General features: G+C 47.2%; 1 protein-coding gene across 7 annotated transcripts in view; it reads left to right on the forward strand.

Moving 5' to 3' along the window:
- The window catches only part of CCDC158 (coiled-coil domain containing 158), a 282,324-nt gene that overhangs the window by 137,264 nt on the left and 122,721 nt on the right, over positions 1 to 22,339 (forward strand). For all 7 annotated transcript variants that reach the window (XM_063919702.1, XM_063919686.1, XM_063919681.1 and 4 more), the window contains exon 8: positions 17,429 to 17,539. In XM_063919702.1, coding sequence (XP_063775772.1) covers positions 17,429 to 17,539 — 111 coding nt within the window. The remainder of the gene's footprint in view (positions 1 to 17,428; positions 17,540 to 22,339) is intronic.

A 22,339-nucleotide genomic window follows, 5' to 3' on the forward strand; every position in this document is an offset into this window, starting at 1 on the left:
CCAGATATGCCCTCATGCTGCCAGATATGCCCCACAGTGTCAGATATGCCGTCATGCTGCCAGATATGCCCCACAGTGCCAGATATGCCCCACATTGCCAGATGTGCCAGATATGCCCCACAGTGGCAGATATGCCCTCATGCTGCCAGATATGCCCCACAGTGCCAGATGTGCCAGATATGCCCCACAGTGCCAGTTTGTTACTTACCCTCCATCGCTCCCGCGCTGTCCCGTCGCTCCTGCGCTGTCTTCTGAAGGAGAGACACGAAGGGCACAGCGCGCGGCTCTCCTGTGTCCCTCCTGCGTCTCCGGCGGCAGCGGCGTATGTGTGTTAAAGGAAGTGCTGGTTCGTGCACTTCCTTTAACACACACACGCCGGAGACGCAGGAGGGACACAGGAGAGCTGTGCCCTTCGTGTCCCTCCTAAATACTGACTCGAGTATAAGCTGAAGTGGCTTTTTCAGCACAAAAAAAGGTGCTGAAAAAGTCGGTTTATACTCGAGTATATACGGTAAGTTATCAATAAGCTCAGGGCCGGTTCTAGGGCTTTTTGCGGCCCGGGCGGGAAATAGGGGCGTGGCTTCATACAGGGGGCGTGGTCAGTTACGCCCCCTGTACAGTAGTAGCGCCACTGAAATGCTGTGCGGTGTGCAATTACGTCATCGCGCACCGCACAGCAAAGGTCCTCTCCACGAACGGAAACTAGATGCGTAGCGTCTAGTTCCCTTTGTGGAGAGGACCTTTGCTGTGCGGTGCGCGATGATGTCATCGCGCACTGCACAGTAAAGGTCCTCTCCACGAAGGGAAACTAGACGCTACGCGTCTAGTTCCCGGGCAGCAGGGGGCACAGCAGTAGCGGATCTTGCCATGGTGCGGCGCCCTCCGGAAGGCGGCGCCCCGGGCAAAAGTCCTGCTTGCCCGTGGCAAGATCCGCTACTGAATAAGCTGGTTATAACTATCAACATATTAAAAATAATTAGTAGCTCTTCCAAGATAACACAGCCATGAGGTGGCTGCTAGAGTCATTTTTGGGATGGCGCCAGTAGCCCTGGGGACCTCCAGGCCCCCCAATTCCCTAGTATGTCTTCTGGGGTCCAACGTTATGACTCATCCAGATCTATCCAGTGGAAAGCCCAGAAACAGGTTCCCTGTGTCAAAGTTCTGCCCAGCGTACACCAACAGGATTTCCGACTGGGACCCAAACCCCCAGTATGTCTTCTGGGATCCAATAATACCAATTTGTGAAATTTTCTTCTAGATCCTTCCAGTAAAAGCCACAGACCAGGCTCCCTGGGTCACAGTTCTACTAGCGCATTCCGCTGTGAAGTCTGACCGACCTCAACCCCCTAGTATGTCTTCTGGGATCCAATATTACTGCTCTCTGACGTTTTCATCCAAAACCATCCAGTCAAAAGCACAACAGGCTCCCTGTGCCAAAGTTCTGCCCAGCATACACCAGCGGGAGGTCCGACCGGGACCCCAACCCCCTAGTATGTCTTTTGGGCTCCAGTTTTATCACTCTTGTGAAGTTTTCTTCCAAATCAATCCAGTGTCAGGCCCAGAACAGGCTCCTTTGGTCAAAGTTCTGGCCAGCATACACCAACGGGAGATCTGATTGGGACCCCAACCCCCCAGTATGTCTTCTTTGATCCAATATTACCATTTTTAAGTTTTCTTCCAAATCTATCCAGTGTCAGGCCCAGAACAGGCTCCCCAGGTACAGTTCTACCAAGCACATTCTGACTGACCCCTAACCCCCTTATATGTCTGTTGTGTTCCAATGTTATCACTCTGAAGTTTTCTTCTAAATCCATCCAGTGTCAGGCCCATAACAGGCTCCCCGGGTCAAAGTTCTGATCAGCGTACACCAACGGGAGATCTGACTGGGACCCAACTTACCACCCTATAGTGATTATACACGGAAGGCATTTAAATATACACGCAGATGAGATGACCCGTCTCACTCATTTGAGGGCAACATTGACACAACTCCATATTAATAATGTGGGTCTTGGGGGGCGTGGTCTGGCTGGTGAGGAGTGTAGACGTGCTTCTGCCTGGCTCCTCTACCCACCTTCATTTATTTAGTTTTACAGGGTCAGTACCCTCTGTGGACACCCTCCAGGGGCTCCCCTTCCTCCCCTGTAACCCACCTGTGCCCTGTAGAGTTCGCCGCAGAGCTGGGGAGCAGTCCTCTCTGTTCCCGCAGGTTGCGGCCTACGCACCTCCAGAAGCTGGGGCCTCGCGTACTTTCTACACCCGCGTTTGGAGCTCCATAGCGGGGACGCGGCGCCGGGAAGCGGCGCGGACCCCCCCTGGGACACAGGCACCAACGGCTGACTTCCCCAGACCCCCAGAGTGGTCACCCCCGTGGGTAGCAGGCAGAGGAGGCATCTGGCAGTGGGGGACAGCAGAGAGACAGGCGCCCAGGAGATGCGGCGGCCATTTTGGATTTCTCTGGAGGAGCTGGATAATAAGAGGTGCTGTGGGGGACTCTGGACTGGGGCTGTACCGGGTCTGTGTTCCCACTCTGGGGCCTCTGTTGAGGGATCTGGGCATTATCCTTTTCTGTGGAACTTTAGAATTTCACTCAGCAGTATCTTCTTCTACTACAACTTGTGGCCACTGGGTGAAACTGCATGCACTTCTCCCACAGTGTACTCGATACATAATACATATTATACTGCAGTCTTCATAGGAACGCAGCTATCCCAGCACCTGCCGTGACTATTAGATGCGTTGTCCCCATGGTAGAATGACCACGCTATTATGATGTGACTGCTCTGAGATAATTCTGCCTCCACCCGACTGCTCCTTTGACATGTTATGACAATTCAACTTTCATGTGGATCCTTCTCTGATTGTTATTACTGACGTCTCCTATCTCCAGTTCCTCTATTTGTGTCGGTCAGCTTTAATATGCCTCCCAAGAAATATAAGGCCGCTAAATCTGTTTCCCAAGTGGCGTTCTTTAAACCTTCTCCTCAAGCCGCTAAATCAAAAGATGTACGGAGTGGCTCCTCTAAGTCTGTTGTCTCTGTGTCTTCGCCGCTTCGAGATGCGTCTGCCCCTACCACTGTTCTCACACACACCAGCTCCATCGAGGACAGTGACTCGCTTACGGTGGGCGCTATGAAGCATCTCCTAACGCAATTTAAGGATGAAGTTGCAGCTGAATTTAGAGCGACTATGAAGGAATTCCAGAGATCTATTGCTGAGATTGGTGGCCGCACCGATCACCTAGAAACAAAAATGGGTGAAGTGGTGTCGTCGCATAATGACCTGATCTCTTCCCATGAACTGCTTCAAAACGAGGTCACAGCTCTCAGGGACAAACTTTCTGAACTAGAGGACAGATCGAGACGTAACAATATAAAGTTGCGAGGTGTTCCGGAGGCTGTCGCCAATAGCGCTTTAAACGATTTTGCAGTTGACCTCTTCAACAAACTCCTTCCCTCATACCGCTCAGCGGACTTTCTGATTGATTGCATCCATAGGCTCCCTAAAGCCAGGAACGCTCCTGATGGGGTCCCCCGAGACGTCCTTATGAGTGTACATTATTTCCACGCGAAGGAGGCAATTTTGAAAGCTGCTAGACCCTCGGATACTGCTTCGGAGGCTTTGGGCTCACTTCAGTTATTCGGAGACCTGTCCCCTGCTACTCTAGCAAAAAGGCGCTCTCTTTACCCCATCATGTCAGTGTTACGCAAAGAGAACATTCTATACATTCTATACAGATGGGGATTTCCTACAAAGTTGCTTATTTCTCGAGAAGGTTCTACTGTCGTCATAACAAATGTCGGGGAGGGTAAAAAGATCCTCGCGTCATAGAACTCTGCAAGCTCATCTACACACACCTCTCCCGAACGAGGCCTTCAGCGGGACTGGGCCTCGTCGGCTGCTAAGCTCTGAGTATCGTCTGTTCTACTATACTTGCATTGTTTTTATATCTTTCTAATCGTTTTGTTATGTCATGTTTCATATTTTACACCAGTTCCTTGGCGGTTGCTTATTACGGGTGTTTATGTAAGGCCGATTTGAAAGTTGTTAGACTGTTTTCAGGTGATGCCTCGACACCGCTGGTTTACTGTTTGTTGTCTGCCTCTGCTGCCCCGTCTGCCGCCTACTTCTCTTTGGTAACTGGGTATTTTACCCTAGAATAATTATTTTCTTTTTTTAGTCCCGGAGGCTGGCGGTGCGGGGGACCAGAGATAGAGGTCCGAGGAACTGCATCTTGTTGAATTTTAGTTCGGGTGTGGGCAGATTGACCACTACCCCCCACAGATTAATTCGGAGTCGCCATGGTTAGGCGTCCAACCGTGCCCACGAGAGGGGTTAATGTTATGTTTCCTTTAACTGTTATTCTCCTTTTTCTTATCCTTTCTTTCCCTTTTCCTCTCCTTCTGTCCGGAAATTGTTGCTCATACTTTCTACATGCCAGCTGGTTGATGATAACTATGCAATCTTCGATTCCTTTGCAGTATGGTTAACATTGTTTCTATAAATGCGAAGGGTCTTAATTACCCACATAAGAGGAGGTTAGCACTTAATTATTTTCATAAAATTAAGGCTCAAATCATAGCCGTCCAAGAGACACATTTTATTAAATCTGCCCCTCCACGGTTTACTAATGTGAGATTTGCCCATTGCTATTTGGCCAATGGACCAGCGAAGAAGGCGGGGGTGGCAATCTTAATGTCTCAACATTGCGCGTTTTCCCTCACGTCACAATACTGCGACCCTGAGGGGAGAATTCTAATTTTAGTGGGTACTCTTGAAAATAAAAAGGTGACGATAGTTTCCTGCTATGCCCCAAACACCAAGCAATTAGCATTTTGTAGGAAACTCTGTGCTAAGGTGCAACAATTGGCCAAGGGGGTATACTTCTCTTGGGGGACTTTAATTTGACCCTTGACCATTTGGTTGATAACTCTGGCAAGCGGACCTCACTCTCCAGTCAGCTCCATAGGAATGCAAAGGGCTTCCGCCAGTTATTGGCGGAAAATGATCTTTTAGACCTTTGGCGCGTTAAATACCCAATGGACAGGGACTATACATTTTATTCTCCAGTACATGCCTCTTATTCCAGAGTAGACCTAGCTTTAGCGGATAAGTGGACTCTACAGTCCATCCGTAAAATTTCCATTCTCCCCATGTCATGGTCGGATCACTCCCCACTATTCATCGAATGGGATATTAGTAGTAGAAAGATTACCCCAGCCCCTTGGCGCTTAGGTAAACAAAGTCTTCTTCAGCCGGAGACCAAGCAGGCTATCCAAACCACTATGGATTATTACCTCTCTGAGAACTCTCCTCGGGAGACATCCATCTTCACATTCTGGTGTGCCCTAAAAGCATTAACACGAGGGACAGCGATTCAAACAGCGGCTAAACTTAAAAGGGAATATCGTAAAAAAATTGAACAAGCTGAGCTTGCAGTCGCTTCCCTGGAGAGTTCTCACAAGACACACCCACATGATAAAAACCCTTCTTAAATCATTGCAGGAAGCCAGAGAGGCGGTAAACGTTTTCTATTTAGCGAAAGTCCAACGTAACCCACATAGACTGAACCAAAAATTCTATGTTTATGGTAACCGGGCTGGTAGACTACTGGCGAGGAAGTTGAGAGGCAGGAAAGCTAAGGAAAAAATTCACATTATCCACTCGGATAGGGGCAGGAGAGTCTATGATCCTGAAGAAATTGCAAAAGTCTTTGCATCTTATTACGCCAAACTATATAACTTGAAGGAGGATTCCTCCACTTTTCAACCTACAGGCACGGATGTTCAGAGTTTCCTGGGCAAATTTCCTCTCCCTTCGCTGTCACCGGAGTCTTGTAGCTCTCTTAGTGCGCCTTGGACTTTAGCGGAAATCGAAAAAGCTATTGACTCCCTCCCAGCAGATAAGGCCCCGGGACACAACGGTTATCCTTCTGGTTTCTATAAATCTTTTAAGGAGAGTTTGGCCCCGGTGCTCCTATCAGTGTTTAATGAAGCCTCAGAAGTTGGGCGCTTCCCTAGGGAAATGCTGGAAGCTCAGATCATCACCATCCCCAAACGGGGAAAACTCCCACCTCGGTCCAAAATTTTAGACTAATTGCTCTATTAAATACGGATTTAAAACTTTATGCCAAATTAATTGCCAACCGTATCAGTCCCCTCCTCCCCTCTCTTATCAACCCTGATCAAGTGGGCTTCGTCTTAAACAGACATGCCCCAGATAATACGCGAAGGGTGATTGATGTTATTGAACATTCTGCCTGTAGAAAAGAACCCCTCCTAGTTTTGTCTCTGGATGCCGAAAAGGCGTTCGATAGGTTGAACTGGGACTTTATGAGATTAACTCTGGACAAATTTGGCTTCTCTGGAAGGATCTTAGACTCTATCCTGGCTCTCTATTCCACGCCCTGTGCGAGGGTCTTTGTTAATGGATGTCTTTCTTCACCCTTTAATATCTCTAATGGCACTCGTCAGGGCTGTCCGTTATCTCCTATTATTTTTGCGTTGGCGATAGAACCCCTGGCTGCTTGCATTAGATCCCGGGACTCGATTAGTGGCCCTGTTATAGGGGGCATTTCCCACAAAATCAGCTTATTTGCGGACAATATTTTATTATGTCTTTCTGATCCTGAGACTTCCTTGCCAGTTCTACATGCCGTTCTTCAAGACTATTCGGATGTTTCCTTTTATAAATTAAATACTAATAAAACTGAGGCCCTCCCACTCAATATACCTCCGACTGTGGTCTCTAGGTTGCAGGAATCGTACAAATATGCCTGGAAACCCTGCTCCTTGAGATATCTAGGGATTAATTTATCCAGTGAAGATAATTTAATTGATTGTAATTATGCCCCGTTATTAAAAGCCTTTACGGAGCTGACTGGGGAGTGGATGCTGCAGGAGGTGTCTTGGCTGGGTAGGATTGCTGCTGCCAAGATGGTCTAATTGCCGAAATTAATGTATCTGTTTCGCGCCATACCAAGACCCCTTCCCAAACTCTTCTATAATAAATTTAACCAGGTCCTGATTAGATACGTGTGGGGAGGCTCTAGGCCGAAAATTGCTAAAAAGATTCTTATTCTGCCCAAACAATCCGGTGGGGTAGCTTTCCCGGACATAGAAAAGTACCATGCTGCTTGTCTGTTAAGTCAGTCTAGAGACTGGTTTGACACTTCGAGCCTGAAACCTTGGGTTATTCTGGAAGCTTCTTATTTGAATACTGTTACTCTTTCTGATTTGTTTTGGTTGCCACCTTCTGCTGCCCAAAGTAGGTCCGGATCTTGCAAGTCTATTAAAACGACCCTAGATACATGGCATAAATTAGTGTCCTCTTCGGAAGAGATTAAATTACCGTCCCCCTGTCTGTCGGTATCCGCTCTTATGTCATTGATTCCCAATATTACCCTAGAAGATTGGATTCGGAGGGGCCTCTCCACTGTGGGCGATTTTTTTTATAGGTGACGTCTTGATGTCCTTTTCTCAAATACAAGAGAGATTTGGGATTCAGACTCAAGACTTTTTCAAATATTTGCAGGTGAGAAGTTGGTTACACTCACTTGCTCCGCATCTTCACAAACCTTCTTTTCCAGTTTACATTAAAAGCCGACTGGAGACGTCCTCACATAAATGTGGGATTACGTGGTTGTATCAATTTCAATTAACTAACAGCACACAGTCTCTAAATTCAAAGCTCAGATTTTATGGGAAAGAGATTTGAATAGATCCTTTACTGATGCAGAATGGGACAGTATATTTAGGTCTTGCTTTAAAGTCTCCAAATGTATTAACCACTCCGAAATGTTCTACAAACTTATACAGAGGGCGTACTTCACCCCTGAAAGACAAAATAGAATCTGGCCTTCACAATCTAAATTATGTTGGAGGAAATGTGGCTCAACCGGGGATATCTTTCATATTTTCATATTTTCTGGGCGTGCCCACTTATACAACCACTTTGGAGAGAAGTTTTCAATATGGTTAGCCTGATTTTAGGATTCACCATCCCCCTGGACCCAGCTTTAGCGTTATTTCATTTGTTCGTAGACCACCTCTCTACAGGTGATCGCTACGTCATGGGGCATATTTTGATAGCTACTAAAGCTGCTATAGCCCAATTGTGGAAATCTGAGAATCTCCATTCTTTAGCGTTTATTCAAAATAAGATCCACAAACATTTTATTTTTGAAACAGCGGAAGCTAAATACTCTTCCTCAGCTAATTCTAGTCACCTGAAATGGTTAGGTTGGTCCGACTATAGGGGGAGAGAAAGTAGGCTAACCGTCTATAGCTCTCCAATTGATTTATCTGTGCTTCACCCCACCTAGATTGACCTCTTTAAGAATGTTGTGATATCAGACACTTTTTTTTTCTTTGTGTTTGTTTGTGCTGAGCCTCTTTTTTTGTGTTTGTTCTTCTTGATTCTGAACGCCCAATGTAACCAATTGTATATTCATCCAACTGTGCGTTAAAAGTGCTTTGATTATGGTAACCATTCCGGACTACCCCTATGTTCCCCTTTTTCTCTTTTTTCTGTTCCCCATTTCTGTGTGAAAAATCTTCAATAAAAATTCTAATGTTTAAAAAAAAAATAGTAATAATGTGGGTCTTAAAGTATAAAGGTAGATATTCCTGCTGGATCACTACCGTACATATCACTACCCAGCGACGCACACATCATTGAAGTGCTGCTGGTGGTTCTGTGCCCATACTGCATATGCGATGCATATGCGCTGTGTGCCAGACACCACTGGCACACCGCTAGTTACAGTCCTGCAGACATCAGTCATAGCTCATGAGCTGATTGGAACACTCTGGGGTGGTTTTATGTGGCTGCTGCCCACAGTTATACAAAAGTAGTCATACATAGCCAAGGACTGCATTGACACGTTTACCTCTGATCAATTTTATAATAACTTTTCTGCTGCAGGGTACACTGGGCTCCACAAGGATTGGACAATGGGGTGTAGAGTAGGATCTTGATCCGAGGCACCAACAGACTCAAAGCTTTGACTGTTCCCAGAATGCACAGCGCCGCCTCCTATATCACCCCGCCTCCCAGCACAGGAGCTCAGTTTTGTAAGTTGGTGCTGTGCAGTAAGCAGGCACTTAACAGAGGGGCTGCTCCAGGCAGCCCTAAGAAAAGCTTTTTATGAAGTAAAAAGTGAAGACTTCAAGGGCAGCAGCGGTGATAAATGTCTTGTGACATTCACTGCTGCAGCTCCAGCTCTCCCCAGCGGCGCTGTACACTCCCGAGCCCTGGTTGCCGGGTACCTACAGCGGAGGCTCCGGTTTTCTTCACGTTAGACACACACGGCTGGGGCTCTCCAGGATCGCGTGGCCGCGCTTCGGGAGGTGGTAAGTGGGTCCCGCTTGCGGGGCCCGGTCTTTAAAGCGATCCGGCGCGGTCAGTGGGAGGCGGGCCGCGCGCACTGGCGGTGGACACTGTGGCAGTACAGGCGATCCCACTAGATCACCAGGGCATGTGTGCAGGTCAGGTTTTCCCTCTAAACCGGTTTTTATATCGCCCACAGTACCCGGTGGTTTTGCCAGCAGAGGGGATAAGGCTTAGACCTGAAGCCCCTCCCCCAGCCCCATTTCCAGCAAGTGTTCCCGCCCTGGAGCTGCATTTCTGTCTTTTCCTCACTCCCTGTCAGTGTCTGCGGCGCCATTATCCCTCAGCTCACTGTTCCTGGGACTGCTTGGGCAAATCCTCCTATGTAAAGCCGCCTGGTTGTCAGCGCTGGGCCTTTACATGACACTTAAGTATTCTACCTGCCTTTTTAGACAGTGATAGTTAAGAAAGAGTGCATTTAGTCAGGGTTTTATAGTACAATTACCCTGTGATATAACAGTACACAGTAAAAACTGGATGTATATCTATTATTATATAGCTGTGTAAGCTAGTCCAGTGCAGTATTATTGTCAGTAATAACCTCTGCATTGTACAAACTGTGACTTTCTGTGTGTGCATTTGATAGCTGAGTGGTGTCCACTTCGTGTCTTTCACTCAACTTGCTATCCCTTTATTCCATAACCTGAGGGGGCTTGGTGCGTCAGGTGTTATCTAATATAGGATTTTCACAAAGATATACTGTATTACGTATTTTTCTCTGTGATTTAGTCACCATATCTCTCCTTTATCTCTGCTAGTGCTGACTACACTGCGCAGGGTTTTGGGTTTGGGATATAGTGCTGCTGATAATTGTACTGTGTTACCTCATACTGCAAGTTATATCATGTCTGCTTCTGAGGGTAACGGTTCTGGGGCGGAACACACTGCTGGTGTTGCTGAAGCCACAGGCACATATGAGGAGAATATAGTAGCTGTGGGTTCTGGTTCTGGGGGCTCCTTACCCCCCAGTGGGACTGTGGCAACGGAGGCACATACTGACCCACCGTGGGCCGCTTTTTTCACGCTTCTGCATACGCTAGTTCATAAACTAACACCCCCTATGGGACCCCCAATGCCGGTACAACCGTATGTGGTCCCTGCAGCTAACCCGCCGTGGGCGGACGATTTATCTGCTCAATTAAGGAAGTTGAACCAGTCCTTGACTACTAAAAAGTCTGACCAGCGCTCGCCTAAGTCCAAGAGGTCCTCTAAGCGCTTGTCTCCTCACAATCCACTGCTGTCACTGACACCTCGTCTGATGAGGACGGCACTTACACTGACCCCACAGGTTCTGACTCAGATACGGCTGATAGGGAGGGTAGTTCACATGTGGATGTTCCTGATTTTTTGGAGGCTATTAAGTTAATTCTGCAGATTACGGATGATCCCGAGCCATCCGTCCCTCCTAAGAAACCAGATAGGTTCAAGCGTCAGAAGGTGGTTAAACAAGTTTTACCTCACTCTGATTACCTAGTGGATATACGTCAGGAACCCTGGGAAAACCCAGGTACGAAGTTTGTGCCTCAAAAGAAGATGCTGGATCGCTATCCCCTCGCGCCAGAGCTAAGAATTGGGAAACGCCTCCTCCAGTGGACTCACATGTGGCTAGGATGGTGGTTTCCTCAGCTCTGCCTGTCACTACCGTCACGTCTCTAAAAGAGCCTACGAATAAACGTGTGGAGGGTTGTCTGAAAGCGATTTACACCCTCACGGGTGCTGCACAAAGGCCCACTATTGCAGCTACATGGGCTGCAGAGGCTATTGAAGCATGGGCCTTGGAGTTAGAAGCTGAAATCTCCTCTGACCATGCTAGACAATGCTTGTCATATATTGTCACAGCTTTTCGATATATTAAAGAGGCGGCTTCTGATGCCGGTATCCTGGCAGCCAAGGCCTCTACTACGTCAGTCCTGGCTCGCCGGATATTGTGGCTGAGATCCTGGTCTGTGGATCTGGACTCTAGAAAAACCCTGAAGGTACTCCCTTTCAAGGGAGATATTCTGTTTGGGGAGGACTTAAATAAGATAGTGGCTGACTTGGCTACTGCCAAAACTGCCTGTCTGCCTAATACCGCTCCTTCTGTGTCGAAGGCCAAAGGCACGTCCTTTTGCCCCTTTCGTCCTTCAGGTAAAGTAAAAGGTCAGGCGTACCATAAGCTGGCCCACACTTCCAAACCTGGTAAGCCGAAGCCCAAAAGAGCCTGGGCTGCCCGTCAGCCAGCTGCCAAGACCGATACGCCTGTCGCATTACGGGGCGGGCCTCCCCCTGGGGGATCCCAGGGTGGGGTCCGGCTTCTAGGGTATACCCAGGAATGGTTGAAGACCACTTCAGATGCCTGGTTACGGGAAGTCGTCACTCGAGGTTACGCCATAGCCTTCAAAAACCGACCCCCTCATCGATTTTGCCAGACACACGTCCCTTTGGACCGGACAAAGGCAAAAACTCTACACTCGGTGGTACAGACCCTCCTGGATACAGGAGTCATAGTATAGGTGCCTCTTGCTTAGAGGGGCCGGGGGTACTATTCTCCGCTGTTTCTAGTCCCGAAACCGAATGGGTCCTCCCGGCCCATTCTCAACCTCAAGGCATTGAACAGATTTGTGAAGATTTCCAAGTTCTGTATGGAAACCCTTTGCTCTATAGTTCTGGCCTTGGAACCTGGGGACTACATGGTCTCCCTGGACATACAGGATGCTTACCTGCATATTCCTATAGCAGTGTCACATCAACAATACCTGAGGTTTGCTATTGGCAACATCCATTACCAGTTTCGGGCATTACCTTTTGGTTTAACAACGGCTCCGCGAGTCTTCACCAAAGTTATGGCGGTGATGACGGTGGTACTCCGCCGTCAAGGGGTCAGGATACTGCCGTATCTGGACGACTTGTTAATCCTGGCAAATTCCCCAGATCTTCTCCTGCGTCATCTGGATATGACGGTCCGGTTTCTAGAAGCCCACGGGTGGCTCATCAACTGGAAGAAATCCTCCCTGGTCCCTGCTTAGAGCATGGAGCGCTGTTGGACACTCACAACCAGAGGTTATTCTTGTCTCAGGAGAAAGTCCTGAAGCTTCAGGACAGGATTCGTTGCTTCCTTTCTCGTCCGCAAGTGTCGATGCATTCGGCAATGCAGGTGCTGGGCCTCATGGTATCAGCATTTGACATGGTGGAATATGCTCAATTCCATTCTCGCCCCCTCCAGAGGCTAATTCTAGCCAAGTGGGACGGCCTGCCTCACCGGATCAGGTCTCACATGATCTCATTGACTCCATCTACCGGCAATATCGGCAATATTCACTCCGGGAGTCCTGAATTGGGAAGCGGACTTTCTCAGTCGTCAGGACGTGCATGCCGGCAAGTGGGGCATCCATCCAGAAGTGTTTCAACTCCTCGTGGAAAAGTGGGGTCTTCCAGATGTGGATCTGATGGCGTCTCGACGCAATCACAAGGTTCCGGTCTTCGGAGCAAGGACAAGGGATCCTCAAGCAGCATTCGTGGATACGCTAGCGGTGCCGTGGAGGTTTCGGCTGCCGTATGTGTTCCCTCCGGTATCACTCCTGCCCAGGGTAATTCGGAAGTTCAAGCAAAAAAAAGGAAATCTGCTTCTCATAGCTCCGGCGTTGCCCAGACGGCACTGGTTCTCAGACCTGCAGGGCCTGTCATCAGAGCGTCCAATTCTACTTCCACAATGCCCAGACCTCCTCGTTCAGGGCCCCTGTGTCTACCAGGACCTCGCCCGGCTGTCTTTGACGGCGTGGCTCTTGAAGCTTCCGTCTTGAGGGCTAAGGGTTTTTCTGAAGAGGTCATTAAAACTATGTTGCAGGCCCGGAAACCGGCGTCTGCTCGGATTTACCATATGGTCTGGCATTCCTACTTTGTTTGGTGCGCATCTAACAATTATGATGCTTCCAAGTTTAGTACAGCCAAATTTTTGGCTTTTCTTCAGCAGCGCCTGGACTTAGGCCTGCGTCTGGCCTCCCTCAAGGTTCATATTTCTGCCTTGTCGGTGTGGTTTCAGAGAAAAATTGCGACTTTGCCTGATGTTCATACTTTCACTCAGGGTGTGTTGCGTATCCAACCTCCCTATGTCCCGCCTGTGGCTCTTTGGGACTTGTCGGTGGTTTCGGAGGCATTGCAGGAACCTTCATTTGAACCCCTCGGTTCAGCTGACCTTAAGTGGCTTTCCTTTAAGGTGGTGTTCTTGCTGGCTATTGCCTCTGCTAGAAGAGTGTCGGATCTGGGTGTAGTAGTTCCCCATATCTGATTTTTCACCGTGACCGGGCGGTTCTTAGGACTCGTCCCCAATATTTACCTAAGGTGGTTTCTTCGTTCCACCTTAATCAGGAGATTGTGGTTCCGGCCTTTGTCTCTCCTGAATTGTCTCCCAAAGAGCAGTCTTTGGATGTGGTACGGGCTCTCCGTATCTATGTGAAGAGAACTGCTTCTATTCGAAAATCAGATTCTCTATTTGTTTTGTTTGGATTTCACAAACGTGGCTGGCCTGCTCACAAGCAGACCCTGGCCAGATGGATTAGAATGGTGATTGCACATGCTTATGTGAAGGCTGGTCTCTCTGCTCCTGATCACATTAAGGCCCATTCTACTCGGTCTGTTGGACCTTCTTGGGCGGCCCAACGTGGTGCGACCCTTGAACAGTTGTGCAAGGCGGCTACGTGGTCTTCCGTGAACACGTTCATAAGGTTCTATGCCTTCGATACTGCCGCTTCCCAGGATGCTTCCTTTGGACGCCGGGTTCTTGTGCCCGCTACAGTGCGTCCCCTCCCATAAGGAACTGCTTTAGTACATCCCCATTGTCCAATCCTTGTTGAGCCCAGTGTACCCTGCAGCAGAAAACGAGTTTTATGGTAAGAACTTACCTTTGTTAAAACTCTTTCTGCGAGGTACACTGGGCTCCACAAGGCGCCCACCCTGACGCACTTAGCTTCTTTGGGTTGGTATGGCATTAGCCTCTGACACTTCTCTTGTCGTGAGAGTGTGGTGTATGTGGCTACCAACCGTTGTTGTCTCTTTTCCTGCTACTGCATTGGGCTGGTTAACTAAAAACTGAGCTCCTGTGCTGGGAGGTGGGGTGATATAGGAGGCGGCGCTGTGCATTCTGGGACCAGTCAAAGCTTTGAGCCTGTTGGTGCCTCGGATCAAGATCCTACTCTACACCCCATTGTCCAATCCTTGTGGAGCCCAGTGTACCTCGCAGAAAGAGTTTTAACAAAGGTAAGTTCTTACCATAAAACTCGTTATTTCCTATTGCAGCTTTTATTATATTTGTTTATCGTATTTTGCTATAAAACAGTGTAGCTATCAGAATTTTTAACAATATCAATAAAAGTTCTATTTTAAACACATCCTGTGAACTATATCAATCTTTGTTCCACTGAACCTACCCTTTGCTCTTTCTCCCAGAATAGCTGCTGTTATTATTTTGACAGGAGGATTGAACATTAAAAGTTCGTTTTTGCCTGTAGTTTCACTAACGTTGTTGGTGTCTTTACATATATATATATTTTTTTTTACTGTACATTTCTTTTATTTTCCTTGATACAATATAAGTACTACAACACCAGGAACCACGAGTTAGTGTGGCTGGCCGATGAATGTGCACACATAACCACTGCATTTAGATCTCATTTCTGAAATCATAATGGGATTGATTGTATAGGGTCAATCGGATTCTGATCAGGTTTGGTAGGTCCACTTTGAGCAATGGCGAAAAACTTACTAACCGACAGCCCTGTCTTTATTGTGGGTGTGATATGATATGACGACGGTCGGTATGCCGGCGGTCACAAACCCAACCGTGGCATCCCGACCTTTAGAATGCCGACAGGGGACGGGATAATTAATTCACCCCTCCCCTGCCCCCTACCCTAACCCACCTGGGGTGGCGGCTAGGGCTAAGATAGTGGGGGGTATTGGCTACGGCTAATCACAGAGGCCCTCATTCCGAGTCGTTCGCTCGGTATTTTTCATCGCATCGCAGTGAAATTCCGCTTAGTGCGCATGCGCAATATTCGCATTGCGACTGCGCCAAGTATCTTTGCTATGAAGATAGTATTTTTTAGTGATGAGCGGGTTCGGTTTTACTCGGTTTTACTCGGTTCTCAAAACGGCATCTTATTGGCTCACGGATGTCACGTGTTTTGGATAGCCAATAAGATGCCGTTTTGAGAACCGAGTAAAACCGAGTAAAACCGAACCTCGCTCATCACTAGTATTTTTACTCACGGCTTTTTCCTCGCTCCGGCGATCGTAATGTGATTGACAGGAAATGGGTGTTACTGGGCGGAAACACGGCGTTTTATGGGCGTGTGGCTGAAAACGCTACCGTTTCCGGAAAAAACGCAGGAGTGGCCGGAGAAACGGGGGAGTGGTTGGGCGAACGCTGGGTGTGTTTGTGACGTCAAACCAGGAACGACAAGCACTGAACTGATCGCACAGGCAGAGTAAGTGTGGAGCTACTCTAAAACTGCTAAGTAGTTTGTAATCGCAATATTGCGATTACATCGTTCGCAATTTTAAGATGCTAAGATACACTCCCAGTAGGCGGCGGCTTAGCGTGTGTAACTCTGCTAAATTCGCCTTGCGACCGATCAACTCGGAATGAGGGCCAGAGTGTGGAGGCTAAGGTTAAGACTCTGGGGCGCCGGTATGCTAGCCACCGGGATCCCGGCTGCCGGCCACTCATACTACACCCTTTCAGTACTTCACACTTCAGACAGGCAAAACACAGCGCCTTTAGTGGTCATTTATCCTTTCTGTTTTGATTCAGTGTACATTTTATCCATGTGACCGTGAAGAGATAGAGAGGGGCTAAACTTGCCACAGACAGGCCGATCATGCTGCTCGTCCCAAGTACCGGGATGAGTTTCCAAATTAACAACACACCTTGGTGGCCAAAATGTCCAGCAAACAGATAGAATCAAATTACATATAGGGGTATATTTACTAAAGTGTGAGTTTTTTGGAAGTGGAGATGTTGCCAATGCAACCAATCAGATTCTACGCATCATTCATCTAGCAACTCCAGAACAGGGATGGGGAACCTTCGGCCCTCCAGCTGTTGTTGAACTACACATCCCATCATGCCCTGCAGCAGTTTTAGCATGGCCAAATAGTAAAACTGTAGCAAGGCATGCTGGTATGTGTAGTTCAACAACAGCTGGAGGGGCTGAAGGTTCCCCATCCCTGTTCTAGAAGATAATAGATAGAATCTGATTGGTTGCTGTGGGCAACATCACCACTTCTAAAAAAAACTCACACTTCAGTAAATTTATCCCATGGTCTGCTATTGGAAATAGCTTAATACACATAAGAACAGCAATCATCTTGTGTTTGTATAAAGTACAGCCGAGTATGAACATGCGGACAGGAAAAATGAAAAACTAAAATAGAACTGACTGAAAACAAAGTTTCATAACATAACAATAAATGTGTTTTTATTGTTTGTGTTTTACTCCTTTAATGAGATATGATCACGCAGGATATGTTGTGGTCACACTTCTTTCTATAAAATGTAGAATGTTCTTTTAAAGGAATAAATAACAATATGTATCAGAAAGAGGAATACAGTTTCCAGGAGCTGATGTGTGGTTTATACAGATGTGTCTTCGGAAACAGTATGGACTGGCGACGGCCGGGATCCTGGCATTCATAATACCGATGTGTGAAATACAGACAGGGGTGGGTAGAGGCTATTCCCCCCCCCCCCTTTTTGCAGCAGCTGTGGTGCGACTAACTTTAAGAAAAAGTTGGTACACTGCTTATCTCAGAGCACCTCGGTTGCCCTGGATGTCTCGTGCCATTTGGTGCAAAGACATTAAATATGTGAGGACACATCTGTACCTTCAGTTCTCTGGCTGTAATGAAAAGTCCCGAATGTCCTGATAGCTTCTGGCTGGGATTTGTAGTTCCACATTTGTTGGAGAGCAACACCGTTTATAGCCTGCTTTTCAGACAAATATTTTATCAGTTATGAATTATAATTTGATTTGTAAACTAATGCTTGTCTCTTTTGGGTTAGGTGTGATAATCTTGCTAATGAGCACGGACAGAAGGCAGCAGTGCTCAGTGCTGAAGTAAGCGCTGCCAGGAGCCATGCGGAGACTATACAGCATCAGATGGAAACATTGCAGTAGGTTTTCCAAAAAGTTTTTTTTTTTTTTTTACCTACAATGTGAGAATTTGATTGTAAAGTTGTGTGTGTGCACCAGAGTTAAAGTGATATAAAGTTGTAGGTCGTTAGACACAATCACATGCTAAAGTGTCTACACCCATTATATGACTGTCTGTAACTTTCATATAGTACAGAGGGGTAGCAGTTGATTTACCGACTGGGACACAATACCGACGGTCATAATCCCGACAGCCATTGACCGACAGTCAAAATACAGACACTGTCAAAATACCGACATTTATTATGCCGACATGTTCAAAATGTCAACAGGGTCATAATACTGACATTTGAAATGCCGACATGTCAAAATGCCGACATGCATTTATAAGGAATTTTTGCCCCAAAAACAGACTTGTTCATACTTTACCATCCCAGTAGACCTGGAAGGGAAATATAATAGTGTGCCGAGCGCAGCGAGGCACCGTGCCCGAAGCATGGCGAGCGCAGCGAGGCACCGTGCCCGAAGCAAGCTATGCGAGGTGATGCGGTACCCTCAGACAGTGTCCATGTCAACCTATGTCCACATTGACACCAACAAAAAAAACCCTGAAAAACTGTCGGTATTTCAAATGTCGGTATTCTGACTATGTCAGTATTTTTAACATGTCGGCATAATGATTGTCGTATTTTGACTGTGTCAGTATTTTGACTATAGGTCAATGGCTGTTGGGATTTTGACCGTCGGTAAATCATACTGAACCCATAAAGAGTAGTGTGACAGGATCCCAGCATTTTATACACATGCAACATGGAGACATAAGAAGATGCTACAGTCTAGATTAGATATTCTAGAGCTGTTATAGGCTAGATGCAGAAAGCACCACTAGGAAATATATATATATATGACACCATTTGTTTTATTTTATATATATATATATATACAGTATAAAAAGTCAATGTTCTCAATGTATTAATTGAATCGTAAGTCAATAATCAGTGTTGACCATGTCATATTATTAAAATTGGGGACACATACTGTAACTTAGGGGTACATTTACTAAGCAGTGATAAGAGCGGAGAAGTGAGCCAGTGGAGAAGTTGCCCATGGCAACCAATCAGCACTGAAGTAACATCTATAATTTGCATACTATAAAATCATACAGAGCTGCTGATTGGTTGATGGGGAAATTTCTCCACTGGCTCACTTCTCCGCTCTTATCACTGCTTAGTAAATGTTCCCCTTAAATACACATGATAACTGAAGTTAGAAGCGTTAAAGCTGCACTACTCATTTAAGGTCGGTCAGGCAGCTATGTCATAAATGTGTCACTTAATAATCTGTATTGTTGATACTACAAACAAATTCTATAATTTTGATCGTTTACTTTTGTTTCTATTAAGATGTTTTATATACAAACATTTTTGTCAGTACAAGTGACTGGATACATGATTAAAAAAAGACTGTTTCAACTGATTTTGATTGATACATAGCCGATATGGAGTGAGCTTTTACTGGAGTCTTACTATATAAAAAAATGCTATTGTGGGATTTTATCTTTTCCCTATTATATGAGTGCACCTCCTATGCTTATTTTAATTATCTTGTTAAATAGAAGTATTCTATGTTTATTTAGTTTTGACACTGTATAAACCTTGTTTCACATATACTGTAGTAAGATGTTTTTAAAACATTTTCTCTAACGTCCTAGTGGATGCTGGGGACTCCGTCAGGACCATGGGGAATAGCGGGCTCCGCAGGAGACAGGGCACATCTAAAAAAGCTTTTAGGTCACATGGTGCGTACTGGCTCCTCCCCCTATGACCCTCCTCCAAGCCTCAGTTAGGTTTTTGTGCCCGTCCGAGAGGGTGCAATCTAGGTGGCTCTCTTAAAGAGCTAGTTAGAAAAGTTTTTTTTTAGGTTTCTAATCAGTGTCTCCTGCTGGCGACAGGAGCACTGCAACGAGGGACTTAGGGGAGAGACTTGCAACTCACCTGCCTGCAGGAGGATTGAAGTCTTAGGCTACTGGACACTGAGCTCCAGAGGGAGTCGGAACACAGGTCAGCCTGGGGTTCGTCCCGGAGCCGCGCCGCCGATCCCCCTTACAGACGCTGAAGAACGGCAGAACGGAGGTCCGGAAACAGGCGGCAGAAGACTTCAGTCTTCATAGAGGTAGCGCACAGCACTGCAGCTGTGCGCCATTGTTGCTACACAGCTCACGGATCTCGGTCACGGAGGGTGCAGGGCGCTGCTGGGGGCGCCCTGGGCAACAATATAGAGTACCTTAGAGGCAAATAAATACATCACATATAGCCATTAAGGCTATATGTATGTATTTAACCCAGGCCAGTTTATTAGAAAAACCGGGAGAAAAGCCCGCCGGAAAAGGGGCGGAGCTTATTCTCCTCAGCACTCGGCGCCATTTTCCTGCACGGCTCCGCTGGTGAGGAAGGCTCCCACGACTCTCCCCTGCACTGCACTACAGAAACAGGGTAACAAAGAGAGGGGGGGCATAAATTGGCGATATAAATATATATTGAGAGCGCATATATAAAAACAACACCTTCTAGGGTTGTTATATACTGTATAGCGCTTTTGGTGTGTGCTGGCAAACTCTCCCTCTGTCTCCCCAAAGGGCTAGGAGGGTCCTGTCTTCAATAGAGCATTCACTGTGTGGCTGCTGTGTGTGTCGGTACGTGTGTGTCGACATGTATGAGGACGAAGTTGGTGTGGAGGCAGAGCAATTGCCGATGATGGTAATGTCACCCCCTAGGGAGTCGACACCGGAATGGATGGCTTTGGTTATGGAATTACGTGATAATGTCAGCACATTACAAAAGTCAGTTGACGAAATGAGACGCCCGGCAAACCAGTTAGTACCGGTTCAGGCATCTCAGACACCGTCAGGGGCTGTAAAACGTCCCTTACCTCAGTCAGTCGACACCGGTACCGACACAGATGAATCTAGTGTCGACGGTGAGGAAGTAAACGTATTTTCCAGTAGGGCCACACGTTATATGATCACGGCAATGAAGGAGGCTTTGCAGCTCTCTGATACTACTGGTACCTCAAAAAGGGGTATTATGTGGGGGGTGAAAAAACTACCTGTATTTTTCCCAGAATCAGAGGAATTGAATGATGTGTGTGATGAAGCGTGGGTTACCCCCGATAGAAAAATGCTAATTTCAAAGAAGTTGTTGGCATTATACCCTTTCCCACCAGAGGTTAGGGCGCGCTGGGAATCACCCCCTAAGGTGGATAAGGCGCTCACACGTTTATCAAAGCAAGTGGCGTTGCCGTCTCCTGATACGGCCGCCCTCAAGGATCCAGCAGATAGGAGGCTGGAAACTACACTGAAGAGTATATACACACATACGGGTGTTATACTGCGACCGGCAATAGCCTCAGCCTGGATGTGCAGTGCTGGGGTAGTGTGGTTGGATTCTCTGACTGAAAATATTGAGACCCTGGATAGGGACAGTATTTTATTGACTCTAGAGCAATTAAAGGATGCTTTTCTTTATATGCGAGATGCTCAGAGGGATGTTTGTACTCTAGCATCAAGAGTAAGCGCGATGTCCATATCTGCTAGAAGAAGTTTATGGACGCGACAGTGGTCAGGTGATGCGGATTCCAAGAGGCATATGGAAGTATTGCCATATAAAGGAGAGGAATTGTTTGGGGTCGGTCTTTCGGACCTGGTGACCACGGCAACTGCCGGCAAATCCACCTTTTTACCTCAGACCCCTTCACAACAGAAAAAGACACCGTCTTTTCAGCCGCAGTCCTTTCGCTCCTATAAAAAGCGACCAAAAGGACAGTCTTATCTGCCGAGAGGCAGAGGAAAGGGTAAGAAAGGGCAGCACGCAGCCCCTGCCCAGGAACAGAAGCCCGCCCCGGCTTCTACAAAGCCATCAGCATGACGCTGGGGCTTTACAAGCGGACCCAGGAACGGTGGGGGGTCGACTCAAGATTTTCAGCAATCAATGGGCTCACTCACAAGTGGACCCGTGGGTCCTGCAGATAATATCTCAGGGTTACATGCTGGAGTTCGAAAGGTTTCCACCTCGCCGGTTCCTAAAGTCTGCTTTACCAACGTCTCCCTCAGAAAGGACGTCGGTTTTGGAAGCCATTCACAAGCTGTATTCTCAGCAGGTGATAGTCAAGGTACCCCTCCTACAACAGGGAAAGGGGTATTATTCCACACTATTTGTGGTACCGAAGCCGGACGGTTCGGTAAGACCTATTCTAAATCTGAAATCCTTGAACCTGTACATACAGAAATTCAAGTTCAAAATGGAGTCACTCAGAGCAGTGATAGCGAATCTGGAAGACGGGGACTTCATGGTGTCCCTGGACATAAAGGATGCTTATCTGCATGTCCCAATTTACCCCTCACACCAAGGGTATCTCAGGTTCGTGATACAAGACTGTCATTATCAGTTTCAAACGATGCCGTTTGGTTTGTCTACGGCCCCTCGGGTCTTTACCAAGGTAATGACCGAAATGATGGTTCTTCTACGAAGAAAAGGCGTATTAATTATCCCTTACTTGGACGATCTCCTGATAAGGGCAAAGTCCAGAGAACAGCTGGAAGTCGGTGTAGCACTAACCCAGGTAGTGCTCCAGCAACACGGGTGGATTCTGAATCTTCCAAAATCTCAATTGACCCCGACAACTCGTCTGCTGTTCCTGGGAATGATTCTGGACACGGTTCAGAAAAAGGTGTTTCTCCCGGAGGAAAAAGCAAGGGAGTTATCCGAACTTGTCAGGAACCTCCTAAAACCAGGAACGGTGTCAGTACATCAATGCACAAGAGT

This window comes from Pseudophryne corroboree, chromosome 1 (assembly GCF_028390025.1).
Source record: "Pseudophryne corroboree isolate aPseCor3 chromosome 1, aPseCor3.hap2, whole genome shotgun sequence".
Taxonomy (NCBI): domain Eukaryota; kingdom Metazoa; phylum Chordata; class Amphibia; order Anura; family Myobatrachidae; genus Pseudophryne; species Pseudophryne corroboree.